Source organism: Myotis lucifugus, unplaced genomic scaffold (assembly GCF_000147115.1).
Source record: "Myotis lucifugus unplaced genomic scaffold, Myoluc2.0 scaffold_6, whole genome shotgun sequence".
NCBI classification, from domain to species: Eukaryota; Metazoa; Chordata; class Mammalia; order Chiroptera; family Vespertilionidae; genus Myotis; species Myotis lucifugus.
This window is the reverse complement of record NW_005871054.1, coordinates 19,194,073-19,219,270: the sequence shown is the minus strand read 5'-3', so window position 1 is coordinate 19,219,270 and position 25,198 is coordinate 19,194,073. Positions and strand designations below refer to the sequence as shown.

Below are 25,198 nucleotides of genomic sequence, written 5' to 3'. Positions count from 1 at the left end.
CCCCCGCATCTGCCCCCAGCGCTCCGGGCCGCTCGCCACACCTGGGCGCCCCCGCATCTGCCGCCCGCGCTCCGGACCCTTCGCCGCTCGTGGGCGCCCCCCGCCCCGGGCCGACCGCCCCGCTCACCAGGCGCCGCTGCTGTCCGCGAACCCCGCCGGGGTCTGGGCTGCTTCCTCTCAGTTTCGTTTTCCCCGCGGACTCCGCCTCCCGCCCGCCCGCCCGCTCCCGCACAGGTCATCTGCGGCTCCGGGACCGCGGGAAACGCGCCTGGGACGCGAGCCCGCGCGGAAGGCCCCGCGGAGCGGCCGGCGCTCAGCCGCCACTTTTGCGCCTGGGCGTGTCCGGCCCCGGCCGCTGCACCCGGGCCCCTGGGCGAGTCCAGGACCCCGTGGAGGTCAGAATCCGCGGGACGTGGGCAGCTCGCCGCAGTCTCCGGGCGCCCAGGCTTACACCATCTCCTTTCCTCTTCCAGGGTGGGCTCGGGGTGGGGGTGGAAGTTATCGGCTCCATTTACAGGAGAAGAAACAGCGAATTGACTCGCGCAGAGTCTTGGGGCTGGTAAGTGGCCCAGGCCGCACTCAATCCTAGAACAGGCCCTACACCAAAGCACCCCTTCCCTTTCCACAGTTACAAGGCCGTTTACGGGGGAGGCCGGGAGGACGAGGCCTGGGGGCATCATCTTACGTTTGCACCCGTCCATCCGTTCGTTCAACAGGTGCTTCATGCCAGCCGCTGTGCCCAGCACCAGCCAGTTCAGCAGTTAGGAGAGCCACCCGCTCCCCGCGGGACCTCATGGAGTGCATCACCAAAGCCCTTACCGCTAATCCTCACTTTATAAGAACTCCTACTCACCTAAGGGATTATGACACACTCCCAGAGGGATACTGAGGCCGGGCCATTGGGAACCAATTGGAACTGTCCATGGACACGTGGATTGAAGAATGCTGAGGACTTAGCCCACAACAATAGGGCAAGGTAGGTGCCATTCCTATCACCATTTAACAGAGGAGAAAACTGAGGTTTGAGACAGAAGTTATGTCACCACAGCTGGTAGGCAAGGGAGCTAGAATTAGAATCAGGAGCCTGCCATCGACATCTCAGCCAGGGGAAAGGAGAGAAGTGGTCCCAAGATGGACCTCAAGTGCACGTTAAATATTGGGCATCGGCTCCAGGAGGCCTTTCCCACTTCTCTTCTACATCCCCCCTTATGACAGGGTATCAATGGCTATAAATTACATTTTCCCGGTAGCTCTGGGCACAGGGTTCAAACATACCGTGTTCCCTTGTGAATGTTCACCACAGGCGCCCACTCCTGAGGAGGCTTTTGAGAAGCAGGTGGGCAAGAAGACTTCTGTAGAAGTCAGCCAGCTCCCGCCAAGTGCTCGTTCAGAATGAATGAAGAGGATGTGCAGCAGGAATGGATGATTCTGTCAGCACCATCATTGTTGGACATTCTGAATACCTTGTTTACCATCGTGGTATCTCTCACTGAGGAACCCATTCTACAGAATAAGAAGTGAGGCAGTACACTGACTACCATAGAATTCAATGGTTTTATTATGAACCTCGTTGCCCAAAAGCTGGCCTTATAGGACAGTGGGCTGGAGCAGTGAAGACTCAGTTACAGCCCCAGGTAGGAGACAACACTCAGCAAGCTGCGTGTACTGTCCTTCAAGTGCAGTAAATGCTCCAAACCAAGTTGCATGAAACCAGGAAACAGTAGAAGGGAAACTGAAAGTGTTGTCTCCCACATGTAAGCCTTACCACACATTTTCGAAATCAGTGCTTCCTGCTCCTATGACATCATCGGCTCTGTTTCCCCTGGAGGACATATCATTCCTCAAACAGAAACTTGAAACTGCATCTGGATATTGCAGGTACATGATGCCATCAAGTCATCAAGAAAATAAGGCAAGTCCTGACAGGTTTGGCTCAGTGGATAGAGCGTCAGCCTGAGGACTGAAGAATCCTGGGTTCTAATAGTTTGGGGGGCGTTTTTTTGGTGGAGTCTTTTGAGGAAAAATTTTTAAATATACTTTTTTTTTTTAATTTCAGAGAGGAAGGGAGAGGGAGAGAGAGACAGAAACATCAATGATGAGAGAGAATCATTGACTGGCTGCCTCCAGCACGTCCCCCATTAGGGACCAAGCCCACAACCTGGACATGTGCCCTGACTGGGAATTGAACTGTGACTTCCTGATTCATAGGGTGACACTCAACCATTGAGCTAAGCCAGCCAGGCTTTTGGTGGAGTCTTTAGGGTTTTCTATACATAAGATCATGTTATCTGCAAACTTCTTCCTTTCTGATTTGGATGCCTTTGATTTCTATTTCTTGCCTAATTGCTCTTGCTAGGACTTCCAGTACTATGTTGAGTAAAAGCATCAAGAGTAGGCACCCTTGTCTTTTTCCTGATGCTAGAGGAAAACCTCTTCCCTTTTATTAAGTATGATGTTAGCTGTGAGCTTGACATATATGTCTTTTATTATGTTGAGGTACATTCCTCTATACATACTATTTGTTTAGAGATTTATCATGAATGTTGAATTTTGTCAAAGGCTCTTTTACATCTATTGAGATTATCATATGGTTCTTTTATCTTCACCTGAGGATATGTTTTTATTTATTTTAAAAGGAGAGAGAGAAAGAGGGAGACAGACATTGATCAGTTGCCTCCCATACATGCCCCGGCTGGGGATCAAACCCACAATCTTCTGGTGTACAGGACAACGCTCCAAACAATTGGGTCCCCAGCCAGGGCTCATATGGTTTTTATCCTTCATTTTGTTACCATGGTGTTATCACACTTATTCATTTGCATATGTTGAGCCATCCTTGCATTCCTTAAATGAACCCCACTTGATTGTGGTGCATGATCCTTTCAATGTATTGTTGAATTCGGTTTGCTAATATTTCATTGAGGATTTTGCATCTATGTTCAGCAGGGATCATTTTCTTTTCTTGTAGTGTCCTGTCTGGCTTTGGTATCAGGGTAATGTTGGCCTCATAAAATTAGTTTGGAAGAGTTCTCTCCTCTTCTATCTTTGGAAAGATTTTGAGAAGGATTAATGTAAATGTCTTAAGTGTTTGGCAGAATTCATGAGTAAAGCCACCTGGTCCTGGACTTTCTGTTGTTGGGAAGTTTTTGATTACTGATTCAATGTCTTTACTAGTAATTGGTCTGTTTAGATTTCCTTTTCCTTCATCATTCAGTATTGGTAGGTTGTATGTTTCTAGGAATTTTTTCATTTCTCCTAGGTTCTCTAATTTGTTGTATAATTGTTCTTAATTTCTTATGATGCTTAGTATTTCTTTGTTATCAGTTCTAATGTCTCCTCTTTGATTTGGATTTTGGTTTTTTTGTTTGGTTGTTTTTTTGCCTCTCAGTTTAGTCTGTAAATTTCTCCGTATATGCAAACCATACTACAATAAAGATTTTTCTTCTACAGTATATCTGTTTGCAAATGTGGGAGTTTCTCCAGGATTTATGCCTAGGTGTATAATTGCTGGATTGTAAGATATATGGTCATATAATTTACCAAATTGCTTTCCAAAATGTAAAAGGTTATACTTCTGTTCCTCCTCTCCCATCTTTTGTGCCATTGCTGTCATATATTTTCTTCTACATATATTATGAACTACAAAGTACATTTTTACTACTTTTGTTTTGAATAGATAATTATCTTTTAAAGAGCTTTTAAAATGAGGAAAATAGCTCTTATATATACTCACATATGTACCATTTCTGGTGCTCTTTATTCCTTGTGTAGATTGAAATTTCCAACTGGTACTGTGTTCCTTTTACCTATACCACTTTGTCGAATATTCCTTGTAGTGCACTTATGTTAGGGACTATTTCTCCCAGTTTTTAATATATAAAAGGTCTTTATTTTATCTTCATGTTACATACATTTAAAAAAATTTTTTTTATTGATTTCAGAGGGGAAGGGAGAAGGAGAGAGAGAGAGATAGAAACATCAATGAGAGAGACACATTGATTGGCTGTCTCCTGCACATCAGAGGATCGAGCCCGCAACCCAGGCATGTGCCCTGACCGGGAATCAAACTTCTTGGTCCACGGGACAATGCTCAATCTACTAAGCCACACCAGCCAGGCATATTAAATACATTTATTTAATATCCCTCTTTTAGCTAATTGGCCTTTTCTCAAAAAGTGAATAAACTTAAGTTTTTGCTGAAAAGCTTCAGGTGTTATCATTATTGTTAACTTTGTGTTGTTTATCTCTACATGTTATTTGTAATTACTTGATTATTGGATAAATTTATTATGTAATTATTTAAATTCGGTTATTATTAAAGAAAATAAAACACCCAGGCTGGATGAACTGACCAGAATCAAGCTTGGCAATATGATTCACACTTCAACTTTGCTCCTAGGACAGTGCCTGCTAAGCACTCTTGGAATTTTTCATCCATTTCCTGGTTCTGAGTTGCATTGAACAGATTTTTCCAATCACCAACTTCACCTACAGCACACACAAAAAAAAGTAGACGCAGACACCTGTTAGAATATTTTTTATTTTACCATTTTTCATTGTAGTGTTTCACTTTGAAATGTGAAAATGAACACATGAAAAAAAATTAGTCTTCAAAACAAATGTAGCCCTAGCTGGTTTGGCTCAGTGGATAGAGTGTCAGCCTGTGGACTAGAAGGTCTCAGGTTCAATTCCAGTCAAGGGCACATGCTTGGGTTGCAGGCTCAATCCCCAGTAGGGGGTGTGCAGGAGGCAGCGGATCAATGACTCTCTCATTATTGATGTTTTTATCACTCTCCCTCTCCCTCCTTTCTCTCTGAAATCAATAAAATATATATACTAGAGGCCCGGTGCATGAAATTCATGCACTGAGGGGAGGTCCCTCAGCCTGGCCTGCGCCCTCTCACAGTCTGGGACCCCTCACTCCTTACCACTTGGCTCGCTGCTCCTTAGCGCTGCCGCGGAGTCAGGAGAGGCTCCTGCCACCACCGCTGCACTTGCCAGCTGTGAGCCCAGCTTCTGGCTGAGCAGCTCTCCCCCTGTGGGAGTGCACTAACCACCAGGGGACAGCTCCTGTGTTGAGCATCTTCCCCCTGGTGGTCAATGCACATCATAGCAACCAGTTGTTTTGGTCGTTCCACCATAATGGTCGCTTAGGCTTTTATTATATAGATTTTTAAAAACAAAACAAAATAAATGTAATTCCTTTTGTAAAATTAACAGTATACATTGGGACTTCTCCATCTGTGGTATAGTAGGTGACATGCTCTTTTTTTTAAATCTTCACCTGAGGATATTTTTTCCATTGCTTTTAGATAGAGTGAAAGAGTGGAAGTGGGGGTGAGGGGGGGAGTTGAGGGTGTGGGAGAGAGAAACGTCAATGTAAGAGAGACATCTCAATTGGTTGTCTCCTGCAGGCCCCCAACTAGAGCCTGGAATGAACCTGCAACCCAGGTATGTGCCCTTGATTAGAAATCAAACCTGACACTTTAACCACTGAGCAACACCAGCCAGGGCGGTGACTTGCTTTCTTGATATCACTCAGCGGAACCTTGGCCTCAATGATCTCCCATCTCTATCTCTCTCCCAACACTCAGAACCTAAAATTCTAGTTTCTTGAGAGCTAGTTTTTTCCTCTCTAGAGTATTTTAAATAGCTTAAATATCCTTGAGAAGTTAACATTTTACAGCAAGTTTATACTGAAAATTTTGCAAAGAGTGATTATTTGCCTGGGATTAGGATATGTTTTTCTTATTTGCTTTTAAAAGTAAAGGAAGTTGCCCTGACCAGTTTGGTTCAATTGTTTGATCATCAGCAGTTTGATCCCTGCAGGAGACAGCCAATCAGTGTTTCTCTCCCTCTCCCTTCCTTTCTCCCTAAACATCAATAAAAATAAGCAAAAAAATTATATATATATATATATGTTTAAAAGTAAAGGAAGTTACTTCTTCCTTTAGAATCTTTTGATAATTTTGGGTTGAAGTTAAAAGTTTCATGTTGCATAAGCCATTGAAATTTGTGCTCATAAAGAGGGTTTAAAAACGTAAGGAAATGCTTAGATATATGAAGGGAATAAAATAAAACACAAAACTGTTTACAAATGTCATCCACTATATAAAACATCACAGAATAAAGTGGGAGAAATATGCCAAAATGTTAAACCTTCCTGGTGAGAGAAATAGGGATACTTTTTAATGCTTTTTCACATATTTCAGTGCTTTCTGAATTTTCTAAAAGAAATATTATTAAAAATCTTGGTATTGTGTTATTTATTTTAGGATTTTTCTATTCTGAATGCTATTTGATTAACATGTATAGAAAGGTTGTATTTCCCCCCTCCTTAAAGCTAATAAGACTGAGCATAAAAATCAGGGCTATGGTCAGGAATGAAACTGAAATCAGTTTTACAATCAATGTTCCATTCACAGTGGATTTTAAAAATAGGCCTTCACTTGAAAAAGTGTAGTTGAGTTAAGTAGACCTAAGTTCAAATCCTGACTCCATCATGTATTAGTTTTTGTGACAATGACAAATTACTATCTCTGCACATGGTGCCCACATTGTAAAATTAAGGATGAAATTTTTTTTTTTTTTTGCTATGAAATTTAAGCCCAGCAAGGTTCTAACGCATGATAGATGCCCAATAATTGATAGCTGTTGTGGTTATATGGGCTACCTCTAAATCACATTATGCTCTCAATACATATGCAATAAAATAAAACTGGCAATGCTTAAGCTATACTATCATAAATTTCCACAAGCAATTAGAATACCATCATGAAATTTAGTAAAATCATCGGTGCCAGAGACAACGAGTTGCCTATCCAATACTCATTTTCTTCTTCTTCCTTATTAACAAGACCCTCATTTTAATTGGGTAATCGTGTGCCCACCTTAAAAACAAAATCACATTTCCCAGCCAACAAGTATAAGAAGTCACCGAGTGAGGCTTCCAGCAAAGCTCTTGAAAGGGGTCTCACTGAGCTGACACACATGACTCTGTCTCTTGCCTTTCCCTTTTCATTTTAATAAAATAATCCTTTAATTTTAATGTAATGGCGGAGCTCTCGTTGCTCCCTTGTCATCACACAAGGTGACGAGCAGGAAGGCGGAAGGAACTCGGTATCTAAGAGATACTGCGGAGCCGCCGGTCCCAGCTCTGAACTGCGTCCAGCCTTCTTGTTGACGGGGAGGAAAAGAAAAACCTGTCTCATTTAAGAAAAGTCACAGGGATCGCCTGTTACGTACAAATGGACGGATGTCCTAGAAACCAATGCCACTTTACCTTTGCGGAACAGGAACGGGCCGACAGCCCCGTGCGTTTGCTGGGCCTTTGCTCGCATTGCCTGGAAGGTACTCTGAGCAGAGATAGTTTGAATCTGCTCCCCAGTGAGAGAGAATCCAAAGAACTCGGCGATCTGTTTTATTCCAGCGGCCAGATTCTAAAAAACAAAAATGTAAAAGATAACCTCCTTTCTATGGGAATCGTGCTGTGAGCAGAGATAGGTTTCTTAGACAGAATGGATTCATTAAGCCTGTTTAACTCAACTGTCTATCTCTCTACTTAGATTTAATTTGATACCTCTGTATAAATAGTCGAGATATCCTTAGAAGATATTCTGTATTGGTTTTACTTTATGGTTTTAATTTAGAATTCTTATTCCACTACTTAGGATATAAATAATGATAGTAAGTATTAATTAATATGTTAGAATTTTATCTACGATGATAGTCTTTTTTTAAAATTTTGTTGTTAATCCTCACCCAAGGATATTTTTCCATTGATTTTTAGGGAGAATGGAAAAGAGAGGGAAATACAGAGAGAAACATCAGTGTGAGAGAAACACATCGATTGGCTGCCTCCTGCCAATCGTCCAACCAGGGCTTTGGTCAGGAAGGAGCCTGCAACCGAGGTACATGCCCTTGACCGGAATGGAACCTGGGACCCTTCAGTCTGCAAACTGATGCTCTATCCACTGAGCCACACCGGCCAGGGCTGATTCTTCTCTTCGTATAAACCTAGAAATAAACCGCTTCTCATCACCTCCACTGCTGCTTCTGGCCTGAGGCACCATCTTCCCGTGGCTGGACTCCTTCCTGCAGGAGCCGCCTCCTAGTTTTCCCTGTACTTTGCTCCTCTCCAGTCTGTTCTCACACACCAGCCCTAGTGATCCTATTAAAAACATGTCAACTTCTCCCTGACTGGTTTGGCTCAGTGGATAGAGCGTCGGCCTGCGGACGCAAGGGTCCCAGGTTCGATTCCGGTCAAGGGCATGTACCTTGGTTGCGGGCACATCCCCAGTAGGGGGTGTGCAGGAGGCAGCTGATCCATGTTTCTCTCTCATCAATGTTTCTAACTCTCTATCCCTCTCCCTTCCTTTCTGTAAAAAATCAATAAAATAAATACAAAAAACAACAACAACATGTCAACTTCTACCACATGTCTGCTGGACTCCTACAGTGGCTTTCTATTTCACGCAGAGTGAAAGCCGAAGTCATTTCAATGAACTGCCACGCCATTCCTCACACTGCACCCCACATGGGTGGTGTTCTGACTGGTTAGTGCCCCCCTGTTCACCTCTACTGACCCAGGCACATCTGCTTGCTTCCTGTCCCTTTATCAAACAGGAGCTCCTACCTCAGGGCCTTTGCTTCAGTCGATTCTCTCTGCCTGGGAAGCTCTGGCCCCAGTTACCCACATGGCTCAATCCATCACTTCCTTCAGATCTTTGCTTAAATCCCATCCTCTCCATGAGGTTTCCCCTGACCATCCTATTTTATCCTGGGATTTGTCTAGCGTCCCCATCCCCTATCCTCAGGCATTTCCAGTGTTTTCTTAGTCAGCTATGCCATTTCCTTTTTCTCACTATCATCCACATTTTTATTTTTATTGTTTATTATTTATCATTCTGTCTTCTTGCCTTTTCCAGGGAGAATGTCAGCTTCTCCAGGGCAGGGGAATTTGTCTGGTCTGCTCACTGATGTATCCCAAGGGCCTAGAACCATGCTGAGCAATCACTCACTGTTTGTGAATAAACAATTAAAAATTACATGGAAAACATAAATCCAAAGTCGAATGCATGTACAATTAAATCTCAGTTAAGACCTACCTATTGTTTTTCTCATTCCTAATTTGGACCATCTATCATAAAAGGAAAATAAAGCAGCAACTGTTAGTTATAAATTGCTAAGCATTATTTTATTTATATTAAATAGTCAACCTAAGCACTTATGCGTTGTTTGTTTTCCCTAACAGTATACACATATCTGGATATTCTTCTTTCTTTTTCATGGAATACAATATGTGTTCATACATCCAGACATTATATATAAGTGTTCCATGTTGTAGTTTATAATAAATCTTGCTGTAGAATATCAATAATCATAATCTCACCTCTTTCAGGTCCTCATATAATATGAACTTAACATTTTCATTATCAAGATGTTTGTTCCAATTAATTGCAAAGTCAAAATAGCTTCCCCAAGAAACTAAAAACACAAGAAAAAAATCTTAAGGAATTTAAAATAATGGAGGTTAAAATATAAACTATCTATATTTGATTGAGCTCAAACAAGATGTTTATAAGTTATATTAAATCCCTGCTCCAAAAGAACTGGCATAGCCAGGCTTATTAGATATTTGTTCATTTTATCTTCATAAATAACAACACAACTAAGCAAGTTGTAAAATGGTTTGATAAAAACTGCAAGACATTCATGAATATTTAGGTGAATAAAATAATTCAGAAACAGTGATTGATACATGAAAACTGACAGAGATAATGCCAGAAAGATGATGCGACAGATATTATCTAGGTCAGTATTGTCCAAAATTTAAATACACCTGTAATTTAAATTTTTCTAGTAGCCACATTAAAAAAAAAAGGAATAGGTGGAATTAATTTTAATATTTCATTTTATTTAACCCAGTATACGACAAAATGGTATTACTTCATCATGTAATGGACATAAACATTATTAATGAAACATTACATACTATTTTTGTATTTTAAGTCTTAGAAGCCAGAATACTAAGTTTTTATCAGAATCGCTTGATGTGTGTTTAGACTTCATAAAACATACAGTTGGAAAACTGAGCCACTACTAAAAGAAGCCATTAATTAATCTGCTACTTAATAGCTGTGTGACCTTTCTATGTCTCTATTTCTTTCTTCATTAAATGGTGATGATAATAGTATTATCCATAGAGGGGTCTTATGAGAATTAGAGTTAAATAACATGTGTTAATGATAGCATGTAGTGCCTGGCAAGTAGTCACTGCTAAGTAAGTGGTAGCTATTTTATCTAATATTAATCACTAATATATAATAAGAGGTGGTGAATCCTAATCCAGGCCTTCTCATTACAAATCATACACATTTTCCAGTGTATTGAGCTGCCTCCATTAAGCTGAATTTTTAAGTTCACTAGGCAGAAACGCCCTCCAAGTTATAGCCACCAAAAGGATGGATAGGGCAACAAAGATTCCCTAAAATAGAGTTCTCATGGTTGAATGCTCTCTTAGAGTTCTCATGGTTGAATGCTCTCTTGTTGGGGTAATGTTTCAGACTTGCCTTCACTACCTCCATCAAAGCTTTCTTAATGGTGCCTCATAAACATCTCCTGTGCACTTTCTGTTTCTGCAACATCCCAATCCCAATCTTTGATCTTTACTAAGGAGCCAGTGCTGTACCCAGCGTCCATGCATGTGGGATGGCATGGCATTGCTGGAATGATCACCTTTAAAAGCAATCTTCTTGGAGGGACCTGGCAATGATTTCTCCTCAAGGCTCACCTGGCATTAGTTCTTCCTTCTACACTATGAAAACTCAACAGAGCCGCTACTAAAAGAAGGCATTAGTTAACCTGTGGAAGCAGAGTCACTGCCACTTACAAGCAGGAGGGCCAGTGGCAAGTGATTTAACTTTTTTGATTAGTTTCCTCATTCGTGCCATGGGACCAATACTGCCTTACTTATAGGTTGTTATGGTCTGAAATGAAATCCTGGATTTATAACATCCAGTTTAATACCTGGAGCATTAGTAGACACTTCTACAATTGTAGTTATCAATAACCAGAGTAAAACATCAACATGGTCTAACAAAAAATTCATTTCCTTTCTGGTAAACAAATACGTAAGTTGTGGTTACTCGGTGTCATGATTTTATCTATTTTTGCTTGTTAGCGTGTTAGACAGAAACTTAAGGGAAAGGAACTAGAAACACTTTTCTACATGACTCTGTTTTAAGCCTCTTTGTCCCATGTCTATATGGCCACTCAATACTCATAGTCAACATATAAATCGTCTACATTATTTTTAAGAACAGTAATGTACTGTTTGATACACAGAACTAGTGGGGCTATAAAATTTCATTTAAAAGTTATTTTTGGTTCCTGGATCCGCCTTAATCTCCTTTCTTTCTTTACCCTAAAACACATTTGAATTTTCGTATTTATGTGATCATCTGTGAAAGTAAGGAGAATTATTTTATCAACCGTCATACCTTGTCCTTTCATGAATTGTCTGAAGAATTCATCCCAAGAGCCATAGCTTGGAATATCAGGGACATCATTGTGGAAATGGAAAAAAGATACTGCAGTATCTTTAGGATTTCGAAATATCACCAGTATCTAGGGAGATAAAACTAAGTTAATTGGTTTAGGTCTATGTTTTGAACTTTGGAAAAGTGAGAGGGTGGGCAAAATCATGTGTCCTTTGTATGCTACATACTTTTGTTAATATGTAGAGAAAGAATGATCGTAAAAAATTGAGGAATTGGAGGTGACAGATGGGGAAGTCTTGGGAGAGGGGAGAAAAGAAGAAAAAGAACATTGATGTTGTAGGACAGTGATTCCCAAAGTGGGCGCTACCGCCCCTTGGTGGGCGCTGCAGCGATCCAGGGGGGCGGTGATGGCCACAGGTGCATTTGTTTTAACTTTTTTTTGTATTACCTTTCTATTCTGAGTTCAATAAATAGTTTCATAATTTCAAACTTCAATGTTTCTAATTTACACCTTTCTTTACTATATTTTACGAAAAAGGTAGAAACATTAATACATATATCTTTCTGTTTAATTGCTATTAAAATTTTAAAAAAATTAATTTCCAGGGGGCGCTGAGTAATATTTTTTCTGGAAAGGGGGCAGTAGGCCAAATAAGTTTGGGAACCACTGTTGTAGGAGAAGATTTTTGCTAATGAGTTAGACAGTAAAGAGTCATACACAGAAGATATAAAAAAGGAATAAAGAGCAAGCTCACAAGCGCATGAGCTAAGAGGTTGAACCCTTAAGCAAAGTAAATATTAAGGACAATGTTTAGAGTTTGGTGTCAGAAGATCAAAGAATGGCAGGCCCACTCTCCAGGGCCCGAGGTGTGATGGGTGATGTAGATGCAGCAGAACCTCTGACTTCCCATGTTATGCCTGTCCTCTCTGATGAGGAGTGAATTTGTTCTTTTGAATGAAAAGTGTGAAATGAACATTGTGAAGAGCACATTGAAACCCAAGAGAACCAAATGATTGCAGGAGAATATCTGGCTGCTCTAAGTGAATTTAGTTGGGCTTTCTGGCCTAACGAATTCCATTTCAAGAACTGAGGAAATTGAAGAATACAGTATTGAGCACTGTTAATGGCCACTGAGGAATCTGAGACAACACACAAAAGCTTCCAAGGACTAGAAATTGGCAGAAATCATTCCAGGTTCAGAAAGGAGGCAGGCATGGATTGGCAAACTGCAGATTTGTGAACCTGACTTCCGTCAGGAGGAATTTTTCCAGAATTGACTAGATGATTTGGGATCACATACAAGAAGTAGACCACCAGGGGGCACCATGTGTTCTCACAAGTCCTTGTTGACGAACACCAAGCTTTCCTTAGACAGTTCTAAATTAGTAATTTGTTGCTAATTACTTCTACAAAATGGAAGATTGTAAGCTGAGAGCAGAAGCAATTAAGTACATAGAACTCCTGTGAAAGGAGGCTAAATAATTAAGGTAAACATGCCTGGAGGGGTTTTGAGGCATTTCTCCTGTCCTGACCAGGCCATCGTTTTAATGGTTGATTTAGGTAAAGATATAGAAGCTATACTTATCAGATTTGTACATGACATGAAACTGAAAGGGAGTCAGGATCTCAAAACACCTTGTCAGTCTAAAGCAAGCATGTCAAATTCATGGCCTGTGGGCCACATGCCTCGTTTATTTGGCTCATGTTAGCTTTTGAGTTTGACATGCTTGGTCTAAAGAAATACAGGAGCCCTAACTGGTTTGGCTCAGTGGATAGAGCATCAGCCTGCGGACTGAAGGGTCCCGAGTTCAATTCCGGTCAAGGGCATGTACCTTGGTTGCGGGCACATCCCCAGTAGGGAGCGTGAGGGAGGCAGCTAATCGATGTTTCTCTCTCATGGATGTTTCTAACTCTCTATCTCTCTCCCTTCCTCTCTGTAAAAAATCAATAAAATATATTTTAAAAAATAAAGAAATACAGGATACAATTGAATAGAGATAAATAAGCTGGGGTCTATATATTTCACCTACCCTTGCCCCCAATCCAAAGACAGCCAATTTTTGTCACTTGAGGGTGTTACATTTGGGGCTTTGGCTAACATTTATTAGTTTCCCTGGCTTGTAGCAGTTTATAATTTTACAAAGCCATAAATTTGAACAGTGAAGGCCAGCTGGATATGGACAAATCCCCAGCATCAACCACTTCCCTTGGTTCTTTTTTTTTTTCTTTTCCCTTGGCCACTTCCCTTGTATTCCTGTGACAGTGAAACTGTTTCTCTCCAAATCCAAATGTTTTATAAATCAGAACCCAGACAGCCACTTACTGGAATTCAAACACCTCGTGATGATTGGAGTAGATGACCTTTTTTGTGTGTTTGTTTTCTAAATATATTTTTATTGATTTCAGAGAGGAAGGGAGAAGAAGAGAGAGCTAGAAACATCAACAATGAGAATCATTGATCAGCTGCCTCCTGCACGCCCCCTACTGTGGATCGAGCTCACAACCCGGGCATGTGCCCTCAACCAGAATCGAACCTGGGACCCTTCAGTCCCCAAGCCAATGCTCTGTCCACTGAGCCAAACTGGCTAGGGCGGAGTAGATGACCTTTAAGGTATTTTCCAATTCTAAGTTCCTAGGATCCTGTACCCTGGCTACAAGGCACTAATTTTAAGCCTGCACTTCCCTAGTGATTTCTTTCCTCCTCCATTATTTCCCCTCTTTCCTGTTACCATTGCAGTTATCTTAGCTGTTTCCCTCCTCCCACTTTCTTTGCTATTATTGCCCTATCCTCTCATTCCTATTTGTGGCATTCAAGAGTTTGAATCCTTATTTTAATTAATTCTCATCTTTGCTCCTGAGACAGAGAAAAGAGGCACCCAGAAATAAGGAATTGGGGAGAGTCAGGTGAAAACAAAAAAGGATTGGATAAAAACTAATAATTATGAGAACAGATCAATACTGTTTAATAAAACAAGTTTTTTTAAAAACAAAAAAGAGTAGCCAAAACACCTATAGTAATTTATGTATGACATGAAGTTTGCTATTACATGTGAAATTCAGAAATAAAATCATTTCAGACTTCAGGTAACTAGTGCTCACCAGATAGAACTAAAGGAACACTTTTTGCTTATTTTTCTAGTTTGTATTCATTTGTTAAACACTAATTATCCTATTGGGGTTCTGAAATCTCTTCACTATAAAACGGATTTTAAAATATGTATGTTATATATCCTAGCAGAAAATTCCTTTGATTTATGCAACTACAACAGATATATCTGAGGAAAGAAACAACAAAAGAAATGCCCAAATCTTACATGTCATTTATTAAAAGTCTGTGATGAGTAACAAATTCATGATATAGCTCAGAAAGCCAATAGCTATACATTAAAAACTTCACACTGAAATACCAGTCGGAAAGGACACTCACCTTAACTTTATTATTGAAGATGGACCCAGGTAGTTTGTTATAATGGAGATGAGTTGCCAAAATCCTTGGTGATGGAAACTGTTTCATTCTCTTAAAAATATACACAACAAGGTGAAAGTGTGTGCGTGTGCGTGTGCGTGTGTGCGTGTGTGTGTGTTTATGTGTATAGTGAATCACTCCTAAACTTAGTGAGTGTCTGATAGTAGTTTTAAGCATCACTATTGCGGTGTCTTCTCTTCCTCCTCTTTTTTTTTTACATGTCTGTTTCCTTTGTGCGATGAGGAGTGGAGAATCATAAATGAATACATAGTTAAAATCCTCCTTTTGAACTTCCTTGTTGGATACTGCCTATCATTTTTTTTAAACATTTACCTTTTCTCACAATCATACCAAATATTTTGTTCAAAAATGCCCATAATCCACAATCCACTCTTTGCCTGAATTCGTATCTCTTCTACATTCAATGGTATGGGTCCACGTGGTGACTGGGAGTCATAATACTTGATTTATAAAAATTGCACTTGTTAGTCTTAGAGGTACTTTTAGGTTCATTTACAATAATCCTCTCAGGTAGATATTGTAACCCTCATTTTAGAGATTAACCACAGGCTTTGAGGTTTTGAAGAATCACACAGGTGGTAATTTTCAGATTAAGTTATAGAGCCCCTTTTCCACTATAAAGACATGTGAGAAATGGTAAAGTTCCTAAAAGGATTAGAAAAATATCCAAGGGGAAAATGGGAGGTAATTCTAACAAAACTAGATAAATATATAATACTATGTTCATGAAAATGTGATATAACCAAACAGTAAGCAATGTAAAGACTAGATATAGTTACGTCTCATTTAAGAAAATATATGTATTTTAGAAAAGTTTTCTGTAAAGTGAATATCTTTTATGTGGAGTTCTATGCAAGTTGCAAAGAAAAATATTTTTGTTCTTACATATGATAAAATTACAAAAATACAAAAATGTTTTTAAAATTACCTGGAGGAAAAAAAACACATTTCTGATAAGTTACAGATATTCAAAACCCAAATACCATACAGAGTTAAGACATTTTCCAGAAACCCTGGAGCTACACCATGTGTCTCACTCACCTTATAGAACATTTTTCATGTTAATTCAGATGCTCTGAGAAGACTCCCTTTTTACGGGGGAAGCTTTCCCTTTTTTTTTTTTTTAATAAGCTGGCTATACTGTATAGACTAGGTTAACAACTCAAATCAGAAAACTTGGGTTCAAATCTTAGCCCTGCCATTTATTACCTCCTTGACCTTAAGCAAGTCTCTACAGTGTTCTCCTTTGTAATATGGTGATAAGGTTATTCTGTGATAAAATGAGATGATCCCTGAAAAGTGCTGGGGATATGGTAAGCACACAATAGCTTACAATAATTGTAAGTATTGTACGTTCTGAACTCAAAACTAAAAGATCCCCCAACAGAAGAAATCTTTCTTTAATAATTTGCTATAAGTGTAAAGGCTGTTTTATACTAACCTGATATTTTTCTGGGTCCCCACATTCAAGAATTGGGAATTCTGGACATTCATACTTTTTTTTAGAATCAGCAAATATTAATTCACTCATGATGTGAAGAATCCAATTTGAACCTGAAAGAAAAATCAGACAATCAAAGTTCACTAAAGAGGCTTGATATAGTAAAGGCATTTTACGTCAGCATATCCATCATAAAAAGTAAGATCAGCCACCATGCCCTGATGTGTACAGTTGGTTCTTCTGTGTTTAAAATAACCTGGGCTGTGGCAAGAAACAAAGGTTTGTGGAAAACAGCATTTACTTACATTAATATAAAATTCAACTTTTTTTCTCTACATTAATATAAAATTCAACCTATTACTCAGATTTCTCCTTTAACATGAGACAGTATTTCTTTTCTAATTATAACATGTTCATTATAGAAAAATTGTATGCTGTGGCAATGATTGCTTTTATATATCATATGTTATTTTATCTTACATTAATGAATATTTTCAATAGGAGTATATAACTTTGATTTTATAAAATCCCAGCATCAGTTAAGAGAAAGAAAAATGTTAAATGAGTGAGGTTGGCTTTAATAAACAGAAATTAAAATTACAGTTAAAAGAATCAAAAGTAGATGGTGTAAAATTAGATAATTTGGATTCTTAATGTCTTATTGCCCACCGATGGACGACCATTATAAAGCTGGTTTGAGAAACTGGAGGACTGATGCTTGGTCCTGAAAAAGAACCGTTACATGGAAATCATTACCTAAATTATGGACGTAGCCATGGTTTTTCTTCAGTCAAAAATCAGGATGAAAATCTCTACTACAGTCAGTGCTCCATGGCAACCAGACTTTCCTGCATTCGTGTTTCTGTTTCTGGCCCCTCTGTGCATCTCTCTCCTTCTACACCCACCAGCCATCATGTTCATTTCACACACACACCTCCTTCCCCAGATTCTGTAGTTTCCAAATCTAGCAGTTTTAGTTACTGACTTGGCAACCTGTGCTCTGACCCCTCTTGGCCCTCTCCTCACTGATTTCTGGCTGGCTTCTTCCCCACCTTTGCCTTGCACCCTGCTCTACCCACGCACTATGTCATGACGAAGTGAACATGAGCTGCTATTTACCACACTTTGGATAAGATGCTAGCAGGATGTCATCCCTTCTGGCTTCAAAGGTGTCCAAGGCTTGGAAGGTTTCTAAGGTGCACATGGTGACAGGGTAAGGAATCCCCTGATGGGTGAAAAACAAGCGAGAAAGTGCAGTTTCTTTAGATTTTTCCAAAGCTTCATCAATGTAGTCAATAAATTTTGACTTATCGGCCATGCTGGGTCCCTGTGAATGAACCTGCGCTATAGGGGCAGTGATAGCTTTTAATGGAGCTGCTCAGGAGGTGGAATAAACGGCTCCTCCCATTCACATGAGAAGGAAGTCATTTAATTCTCATCCAACACCCCTCCCCCAGCCTTTTGAATACCCACCTCTGACAAAAGGCAAACCCCAGGTGCAAAACAGCTGAGGATCAGAGAATATTAGACCAAGGGTTGATTATATTACCATTATAGGCAACTTCCACAATGAAGGTAAGAATGGAATCTGTTAATAGACAATAATATATATTAAACATCTAACAAGTAATTATTTAATTGAATCAGGTATACAGTTTTCTTATTAGCAAAAAGCAATTCGTGGAATGAAACCTGTCTTCCTCTCCCCATCCTCTTCCTCTCCTGAACCTGAGACCCATCAGTCCGCAGGCCAATGCTCTATCCACTGAGCCAAACCAATCAAGGCTCTTCTCCTCTCTTCTTTTTACAGGGGATAAGGCAGAGAGTTTTGAATCCGTACCAAAAGAAGGGATAAAGAACTCTACTTAGAAACAGAGCAGTCCAAGTAAGACCCCAGAGGCTTGAAATAGTGTACAAGTTGGGGAATTATGATGTGTTCCAACCATAAAGTCAGAGAAAGGATGGAAGGAGATGAAGTTGGAGAAAGGGCTCCCAGGCTGTCCTCACATGGAAGTCATTACAAAGCCTCTCTTTCCCACACTCCCTCTTCACTCTTTCTCCCTTTCACCAGGTTCATCTATTTGCTTTAAAATAACCCATCAATTGAAAATTGAAAACAATTCAGGCCTTAGTCAGGATTTTCACCTTTATCCTGAGAACAATAGGAAACCATTTGGCAGACTTAATTAAATGAGTGGTCAGAGGAGGTTTTCTTTTTAAGTTTATTCTCGTTGCTGCATTGAGAATGGTCTGAGAAGGAATGGACAAGAAAGATTTGGACAGAGCAGTCAGGTGGTGATAGGTAAGAGAGATCATGGTGAACTGAAGTGGTGGTAGCAATAAGATAGAAGGAGTATTGGGCAGGTGTGGAAAGTATTTCTAAGGTAGAATTGATAGGTCTTGCTGATGAGTTGAATGATCTCTTACCCTCTCTGCATCCACCCCCCCCCTTGGGCATTTAACTTTGAAGTGTCCTCTGCCTCTGTCTCAGGACCTGACCATGTGCCTGGCTTTGGGTAATAGAATGAAGCAGAAGTGCAAGTTTGGTGCTTCTAAGTCTACAACTCGAGAGGCCTTGCTCTTTCTTGTGTTTCTGTCATCTTCACGAGGACATTCCTGAGGTAGCCTACTGGCATGGAACAGATACGTGGCAGAGACTTGGCGTGCCCAGTCAGCCCAGTTGAGACTCGTCTAGAATCTAGAAACTCATTAGTCAACAGAGCCAAATATCAACAGTTCAACGATTGAAATTTCTTTTGAGAGCCAAATTTTTTAAACTTAAACTATATAGGTAGGTACATTGTTATTAAGTTGATTAGGGTACTCCTAAGGCTTAGGAAGAGCCACACTCAAGGGGCCAAAGAGCCGCATGTGGCTCGTGAGCTGCAGTTTGCCGACCACGGCTCTAAACTAATGCTAAAACTTAAGAAGTTAACTCCTAGCTATGTATACTTAGCTGCTGCAGTCACTCATATATCAGTTATTATAGTGGTTCTCAACCTTCCTAATGCCGTGACCCTTTAATACAGTTCCTCATGTTTGGTGACCCCCAATTTCATTGTTACAAATTGAACATAATTAAAGCATAGTGATTAATCACAAAAACAATATGTAATTATATATGTGTTTTCCGATGGTCTTAGGCAACCCCTGTGAAAGGGTCGTTCGACCCCCAAAGGAGTCACAACCCACAGGTTGAGAACCGCTGGGTTAAAACAATAGCTAGCATCATTTAATAATGGCTAACAAAAATTGATCACTTGTGTGTACCGGCATGCTGCCAAGTAATAGATGATTTAATGTACCTTCATATTCATAACAGCCCTATGAAATCAGTGTTACTACTGTTACCATTTCCAAGGTAGGTTAATTGAAGTTTTATGGAGCTAAATAGAGTCAGGAGTTTGAGGAGCTGGAACTGGAATGCAGGCTGAGTTTCTTGGCAAAGAGGCAATTGCAGCAAGATCTTTCTTAGAGGTCTCAGGTTTAGTTAGCGCCACTGCATTCCTGGTGCTTCTTCATGTGCTACAAGACACAAGGCCATGGGACTTTTCACTGAAACAAACAACCAAATCCCAAACTCTTACCTTCTGAGGAGAGATATTTTTATGACCACAAGGGAAATACATTTCCTGGGTTTTAGAAGACTTCATTTAATAACAGCATTTTGGGAAATCACTGTGTCAAATGTACACAGCAATTGTGAGATGCCTTCCAATTTCGGAAATGTAAGCCTATAGGAACACATGCATCATAGAATGGTGGAAACTTTATATCAACAGAAAGTATCTGACTGAGGCAGTGGTGGATGTGGGAGGGCAGCTTTTAATCTCCATTTCTTAAAAAAATTATTTTATTGTTGAGAGTATTATAAACATGCCCATTTCTCCCCTTTTGCTCCCCTCCACCCATCTCCCCATCCCACCCCAGGCCTTCACCGGTCTATTGTCTGTATCCAATGCATGTATGCTTATAAATTCTTTAGCTAACCTCTTTTAATCTCCATTTTGAGAGGACAGAACTGACCAAAGAGAGTGCCTAGTTAGGAACAGGTGTCTGGGTTTTGTTATAGTTGTGATTAATTTTTTTGAAGTTTGTAAAAAGGTAAAATTAGAATATGCGAGTGTTTTTGCTATGTTTTAATTTCCAAACAGCACTCCCTTTTGAAGGTCTTATTACCTTACATAATAAGAGGATGCTATTCACTGAAGGTGGGAAGGTTGTGTGTTTCAGAACTTCCTCCCTGAAAGGAAAAGGGGTAGGACTGGACTCCCTGCCAAGCTGCTTATGGGATTGTCCCCTCCATTGTACAGAGCCTTGTTTCCCTGGGGAAGATAGACTTTAAGGTATTAATTCAAACGTTGTTATTGTCCTTTGCTTGCATCTTAGTGAGTAAAACATTAAAAAAGACAGTATAGCTGGATCCTGTTCTGACCTTAATGCCTGTAGTTACAGGAGGATTCAGGGCTGTTTTGATTTGGTAATAGGAGCTCTGATTCTTGTTAGTTTCCCTAGGGCCTAGGCTCAGGGCAACCTGTCAACCTTACGATTCTCCACTCTACTTGTCCGGTATGCATGAGGGGAGGAAACAGTGGCAGGAATGATGGCAACATAACCTAGGCTACATGATCCATTCCCTGGCGTGCCTTTGAGTGCAGGGTGCCCGCAGGTCCTGTGAGATCCCAGCTTGCAGTTCGGCTCCCGGGTCCACTCAGGCCCAGGGTAAGTGGGGGTGGACCTCTCAGACAGTGCTTCCTGACTTGGTTCCTGGCCCTGGTGGCAGTAGCATAGGAGGTTTATTTAAAGCTCCTTTCCTTGAGATTAAAGAGAACGTTTCTACTTACCTTCTTTTCTTTTAATTAATTTGTGTGTTTTTTTAGTCAGAGAGAGAGAGAGAGAGGGAACAGGTGACAAAAATTCGTTATCAGGTGTCCCTTCCCCACAATATTCCCTCCTCTTATTTTGATAATGTGATCACCCTGTGGGACAAAAAGATGAAAACTTTACTATTCTTACCTAAAAGAAACGAAACAGAGGAAGTTTAAAAAAACAAGAAGAAAGAGAAGAAATGATAACATCAGGCAGGTGAGTGGGTGGGGGAGTTGTTTTGCTGTTCACTACAATACTGTACATTACTGATAGGAAAACAGTCCAGGCTTTGCGTTGCACCTGGTACCTCAGTAGACCTTTATATCCCATTTCTTTACCCATCCCCTCTCATCCTCCTACAGGGTATTATGGGCTATACTGCTCAAATTTTAATTTGCAATAGAATTGTCTAGGGATCTGGCTAAAAAGCAGATTTTGAGCCGGTGGATCTGCTTTTCTAACAAGCTCCCAGGGGAAAGCCAGTACTGCTGATTCTTGGAGACCATCACACTTTGGGCTGAAGGGTGCGGAAGAATGAGCACAGGCTTTGGAGTTAGCAGCCTTGGTTCAAATCCGAGTCCTGTCTTTATAGGCTGTATGCTTGTGGGCGGGGTAAGCCTTTCCCCTTCCCCGTGAAATGAGATCGTCACAGCATGGGGTTGTTTTGAGGATTACATAAACTGAGGTATGTAGGCCACAGTCAAGATAGGCTCCTAGCAAGAGGACAAGAAATGCAAATTACGCCCTGGGGGCGGGGTCATCGCCGGGAGGGGCGGGGCTCTGTCAATTCTTGCGCACGCGCAGCCCCTAGTGCACGCGACTCAGGTAAGACAGCGGGGCGGGCACTAGTTCGGAGCTAGATTTGTGCTACCCAGAGCGGGAGTTCGGCAAGTCTGGGGGCGCCCTCGTTATGCTGAGGACACTGGGCTCATGCTGAGGACACTCGGGGCCATGTCTCCCCGCTCACGCCGCCGGATTGACCGAGTGTTTCCGGGTTGCTCGGCGACCTTGGCCCCAGGGCCGGGGCGGTGCAGGCCGGGCTGGAGTGCCCTGGGATCCCGGGGGCAGCTGGGCAGACGGTGGGAGCAGGGGCTCTGGTGGTGCGAGGCGGCGAGGGGCTGAGGATCGTGGGTACCCGGCCTGAGGTCGCGCGCAGGCGCCTCGCAGGCTGCTCGGCTTTTGCGGGTGGGAACCTGGAAAGACGTAGCTGAGAAATCTTGTTCAATATCTTATTCTAGACTAGACTGTGAGTCCTTGCTGCGGGACAGGGTGCTGCCTGGAGATACCGAGCCTGCAGATCTCCCGCTGTGGTGCACAGATGACGGGTCTTCGGATGCCACGTTGAGCCTTGTCTTAAGCTTGTGTGCACTGAGCCCCGTGCGATGTTAACCCCATGATCACAGCGCTGCTTTTCTCTGAGCCCACTAGAGGACCGATTTATTTGAAACGTCACCTAACTTCCAACCTTCTTAATAGCTTGTCTGCTCTTGTTTCTCCCCTGCAGGTTAGTAGCCTAACTCTTGTGCACAGTATGCCTTCGGTGGTCTTTATCTCACGGGCTTTATCCGTCGTTACAACCTGAAGCTGAGGGACTTGCAATGTAAAACGTGTGTGTTTGTACATATGTATACATTTTCAAGAAAGGTGCATGATTTATTATACAGTGTTATTTGGACTTTATTGTTTGAACCCTTAACCTCACTCTCTTCAACAAAACGAAATGGCATTTTACTGGGATTCCTTATACTGTAAGTCTGGCTACAGGCAGGCTGTTTTGTTCTTTTCACCCCTTGAACATTAAAAATAACCCCGAGAGCTCCCTGTACTGATGAGGGCTTATTTCCTGTCAGTAATGTACAGCATTGTAGTCAAGAGCAAAACAACTCTTCTCACCCACTCACCTGCCTGATGGTTATAAGTCCTTTTTTTTTCTTTCACTTCCCCTGCTTCTTTTGGGTAAGAATAGTAAAGTTTTAATCTTTTAGTCCCCAGGGATCACATTATCAAAATGAGAGAAGGAAATATTGGGGGGGGGGGACACCTGATAATGATTTTAGTAGGATACTACAAAGGTAGGGTATTTAATTACCTCCCCACCCTCAGGTGTTGTGAAAAGGAGTCAGGAGTGAATGGAGTAAAGGCGTGACAGTGAGCTGAGCTGGGACTGCAGAGTATTAGAGAACATACCACCTGCACAAAGGGCAGAACAGTGTGACAAAGAGCGTGCTCAGGACAATACCAACATACTGAGATAATCAAACTGTGGGAATGGAGTTATTTTTATAGAAGTGACATTACGTTTTAATATGCTCATTTAGGTTCACGTATATTTGTTGTTAAACTTAGGATGGTCCGCACTTTGGAACCACTGGCAAAGAAGATCTTTAAAGGAGTTTTAGTAGCTGAATTTCTGGGCGTTGCTGGAGCATATGTTTTGTTTAATAAGATGGACACAAGCCAAGGTAATGATAATTCAGAAGTGAATGTTTTATGGAGGGGTATACAGTTTGCTAATGCATTTTAGGTGCTAAATGGCATTATTAGCGAAACTGCTTCAGATTCAACGTCATTAGGCATTTTTATGGCACAAGTGGAAACTAGGTGTTAATTATTGTAAATGATTCTTAGCTTCCTCCTAAAAATTGTTTGCAGCCTAGCCGGTTTGGTTCAGTGGATAGAACGTTGGTCTATGGCAGTGATGGTGAACCTTTTGAGCTCGGCGTGTCAGCATTTTGAAAAACCCTAACTTAACTCTGGTGCCGTGTCACATATAGAAATTTTTTGATATTTGCAACCATAGTAAAACTAAGACTTATATTTTTGATATCTACACTAATAAAAGAGAAACATGGTAATTAGCGTACGACCGCTACCCTTTTCATTGGCTAATCAGTGAGTATATGCAAATTAACTGTCAGCCAAGATGGCGGCTGGCAGCCAGGCAGCTGGAAGCGAACATGAGGCTTGCTTGCTGCAGTGAAGGAGGACTCCAACGTTCCCCGCCTGCGCTGCCGGCCTCTGAGCTACAACTCTAAGCAACTATGTACTATGTTGCAAACATAGAAGATAAACAAAACCCCAGAAACCGGCTTTCAGTCAGCCGGGCTTTAGCAACATTGTATCGATGTTTTCAGCAGCGAGGCCTCAGAGCTAAAGCTGGCCCAGAATAAAAAAACAAACAAAAAGAAAACAAGGAGTGGTTCGAAGCTTCAGTCACTCGCTTCGGGAAAACAGCCCTCAGCCCCTCACCCAGACTGGCCAGGCACCCCAGTGGGGACCCCCACCCTAATCCAGGACACCCTTCAGGGAAAACCAGCCAGCCCCTACCCATGCACCAGGCCTCTATTCTATAAAGTAAAAGGGTAATATGCCTCCCAGCACCGGGATCAGCGGAGCAGTGAGGCTCCCGGCACCGGGATCAGCATGACAGGGGGCAGCGCCCAAACCCCCTGATCGCCCTCTGTGTGTGACAGAGGGCGGGGCCACAACCTCCCTATCTGCCCTGCTCTGTGCCTGATAGGGGGGAGCTCCCCAATCCCCTGATTGCCCTGCAGCTCTGTGTTTGACAGGGTGCAGCGCACCAACCCCCCCCCCCCCCCCCACGGGCCCTGGTTGGTGGTATAAGGTTAAACCTTAACTCCTTCCTTCCCCCTGGTTTGGGAGGGGAGAGGGGGGGGGCCCCCACCCCTTAACGGGCCTTGTTTGTGGGGGGGGGAGAAGGGGGGGGGGGGCCAAACACCCTTCACGGGGCTTTGGTTTTTTTAGTGTAGAGGTGAAAGACCAAACCCTCCCCCATTTTTCCCTTCCCCTCGGAGGGGGGAGGGGGGAGACACCCCCACACACCCCCCCTACTCCCCCTCGGTCTTTTTGTCGTGAAAATGGGGGGGGGGGGACCCCAC

General features: G+C 41.8%; 3 protein-coding genes across 11 annotated transcripts in view; 1 reads left to right on the top strand and 2 right to left on the bottom strand.

The window, feature by feature from the left end:
* Positions 1–245, bottom strand: part of EIF2AK2 (eukaryotic translation initiation factor 2 alpha kinase 2) — a 55,700-nt gene extending 55,455 nt beyond the window's left edge. Inside the window, exon 1 of the mRNA XM_023746225.1 lies at positions 128–245. The gene's annotated coding sequence lies outside the window, so the exon portion shown is untranslated. The remainder of the gene's footprint in view (positions 1–127) is intronic.
* Positions 246–271: 26 nt separating this feature from the next.
* Positions 272–25,198, top strand: part of CEBPZOS (CEBPZ opposite strand) — a 29,148-nt gene continuing 4,221 nt past the window's right edge. For 2 of the 8 annotated variants that reach the window (XR_002827235.1, XM_023747752.1), the window contains exons 1-3: positions 419–559; positions 717–976; positions 23,646–23,761. Coding sequence is in view for 7 of the 8 variants with exons in the window: in XM_023747752.1 (XP_023603520.1) it covers positions 864–976; positions 23,646–23,761 (229 nt within the window). In the remaining variant the exon portion in view is untranslated. Of the gene's footprint in view, positions 396–418; positions 560–716; positions 977–1,303; positions 1,879–22,094; positions 22,125–22,537; positions 22,804–23,645; positions 23,762–25,198 lie in introns of those variants that run through there. The other 6 variants (XM_023747759.1, XM_023747760.1, XM_014448139.2 and 3 more) reach the window with 6 other exon arrangements.
* Positions 4,263–17,655, bottom strand: SULT6B1 (sulfotransferase family 6B member 1). 2 transcript variants are annotated; one of them, XM_023747738.1, is made up of 7 exons: positions 17,550–17,650; positions 16,431–16,543; positions 14,930–15,019; positions 11,502–11,628; positions 9,392–9,486; positions 7,283–7,439; positions 4,263–4,488 (listed from the first exon to the last, which is right to left on the bottom strand). In XM_023747738.1, the coding sequence occupies exons 1-7, from the start codon at positions 17,632–17,634 to the stop codon at positions 4,358–4,360; spliced, it is 798 nt and encodes a 265-aa protein (XP_023603506.1). In that variant the 5' UTR covers positions 17,635–17,650; the 3' UTR covers positions 4,263–4,357. The 2 variants fall into 2 exon arrangements, with proteins under 2 accessions (XP_023603506.1, XP_023603512.1); XM_023747744.1 differs by having other exon boundaries at positions 4,337–4,488; positions 17,555–17,655.

Coding starts and splice junctions, on each gene's coding strand:
- SULT6B1 (XM_023747738.1), bottom strand. CDS start 17,634: ATGTGCACCTTAGAAACCTTCCAAGCCTTGGACACCTTTGAAGCCAGA. Junction 15,020..16,430: donor GGGACCCAGAAAAATATCAG/GTTAGTATAAAA, acceptor TATATTTTTAAG/AGAATGAAACAGTTTCCATC. Junction 4,489..7,282: donor CCCGTTCCTGTTCCGCAAAG/GTAAAGTGGCAT, acceptor TGTGTGCTGTAG/GTGAAGTTGGTGATTGGAAA.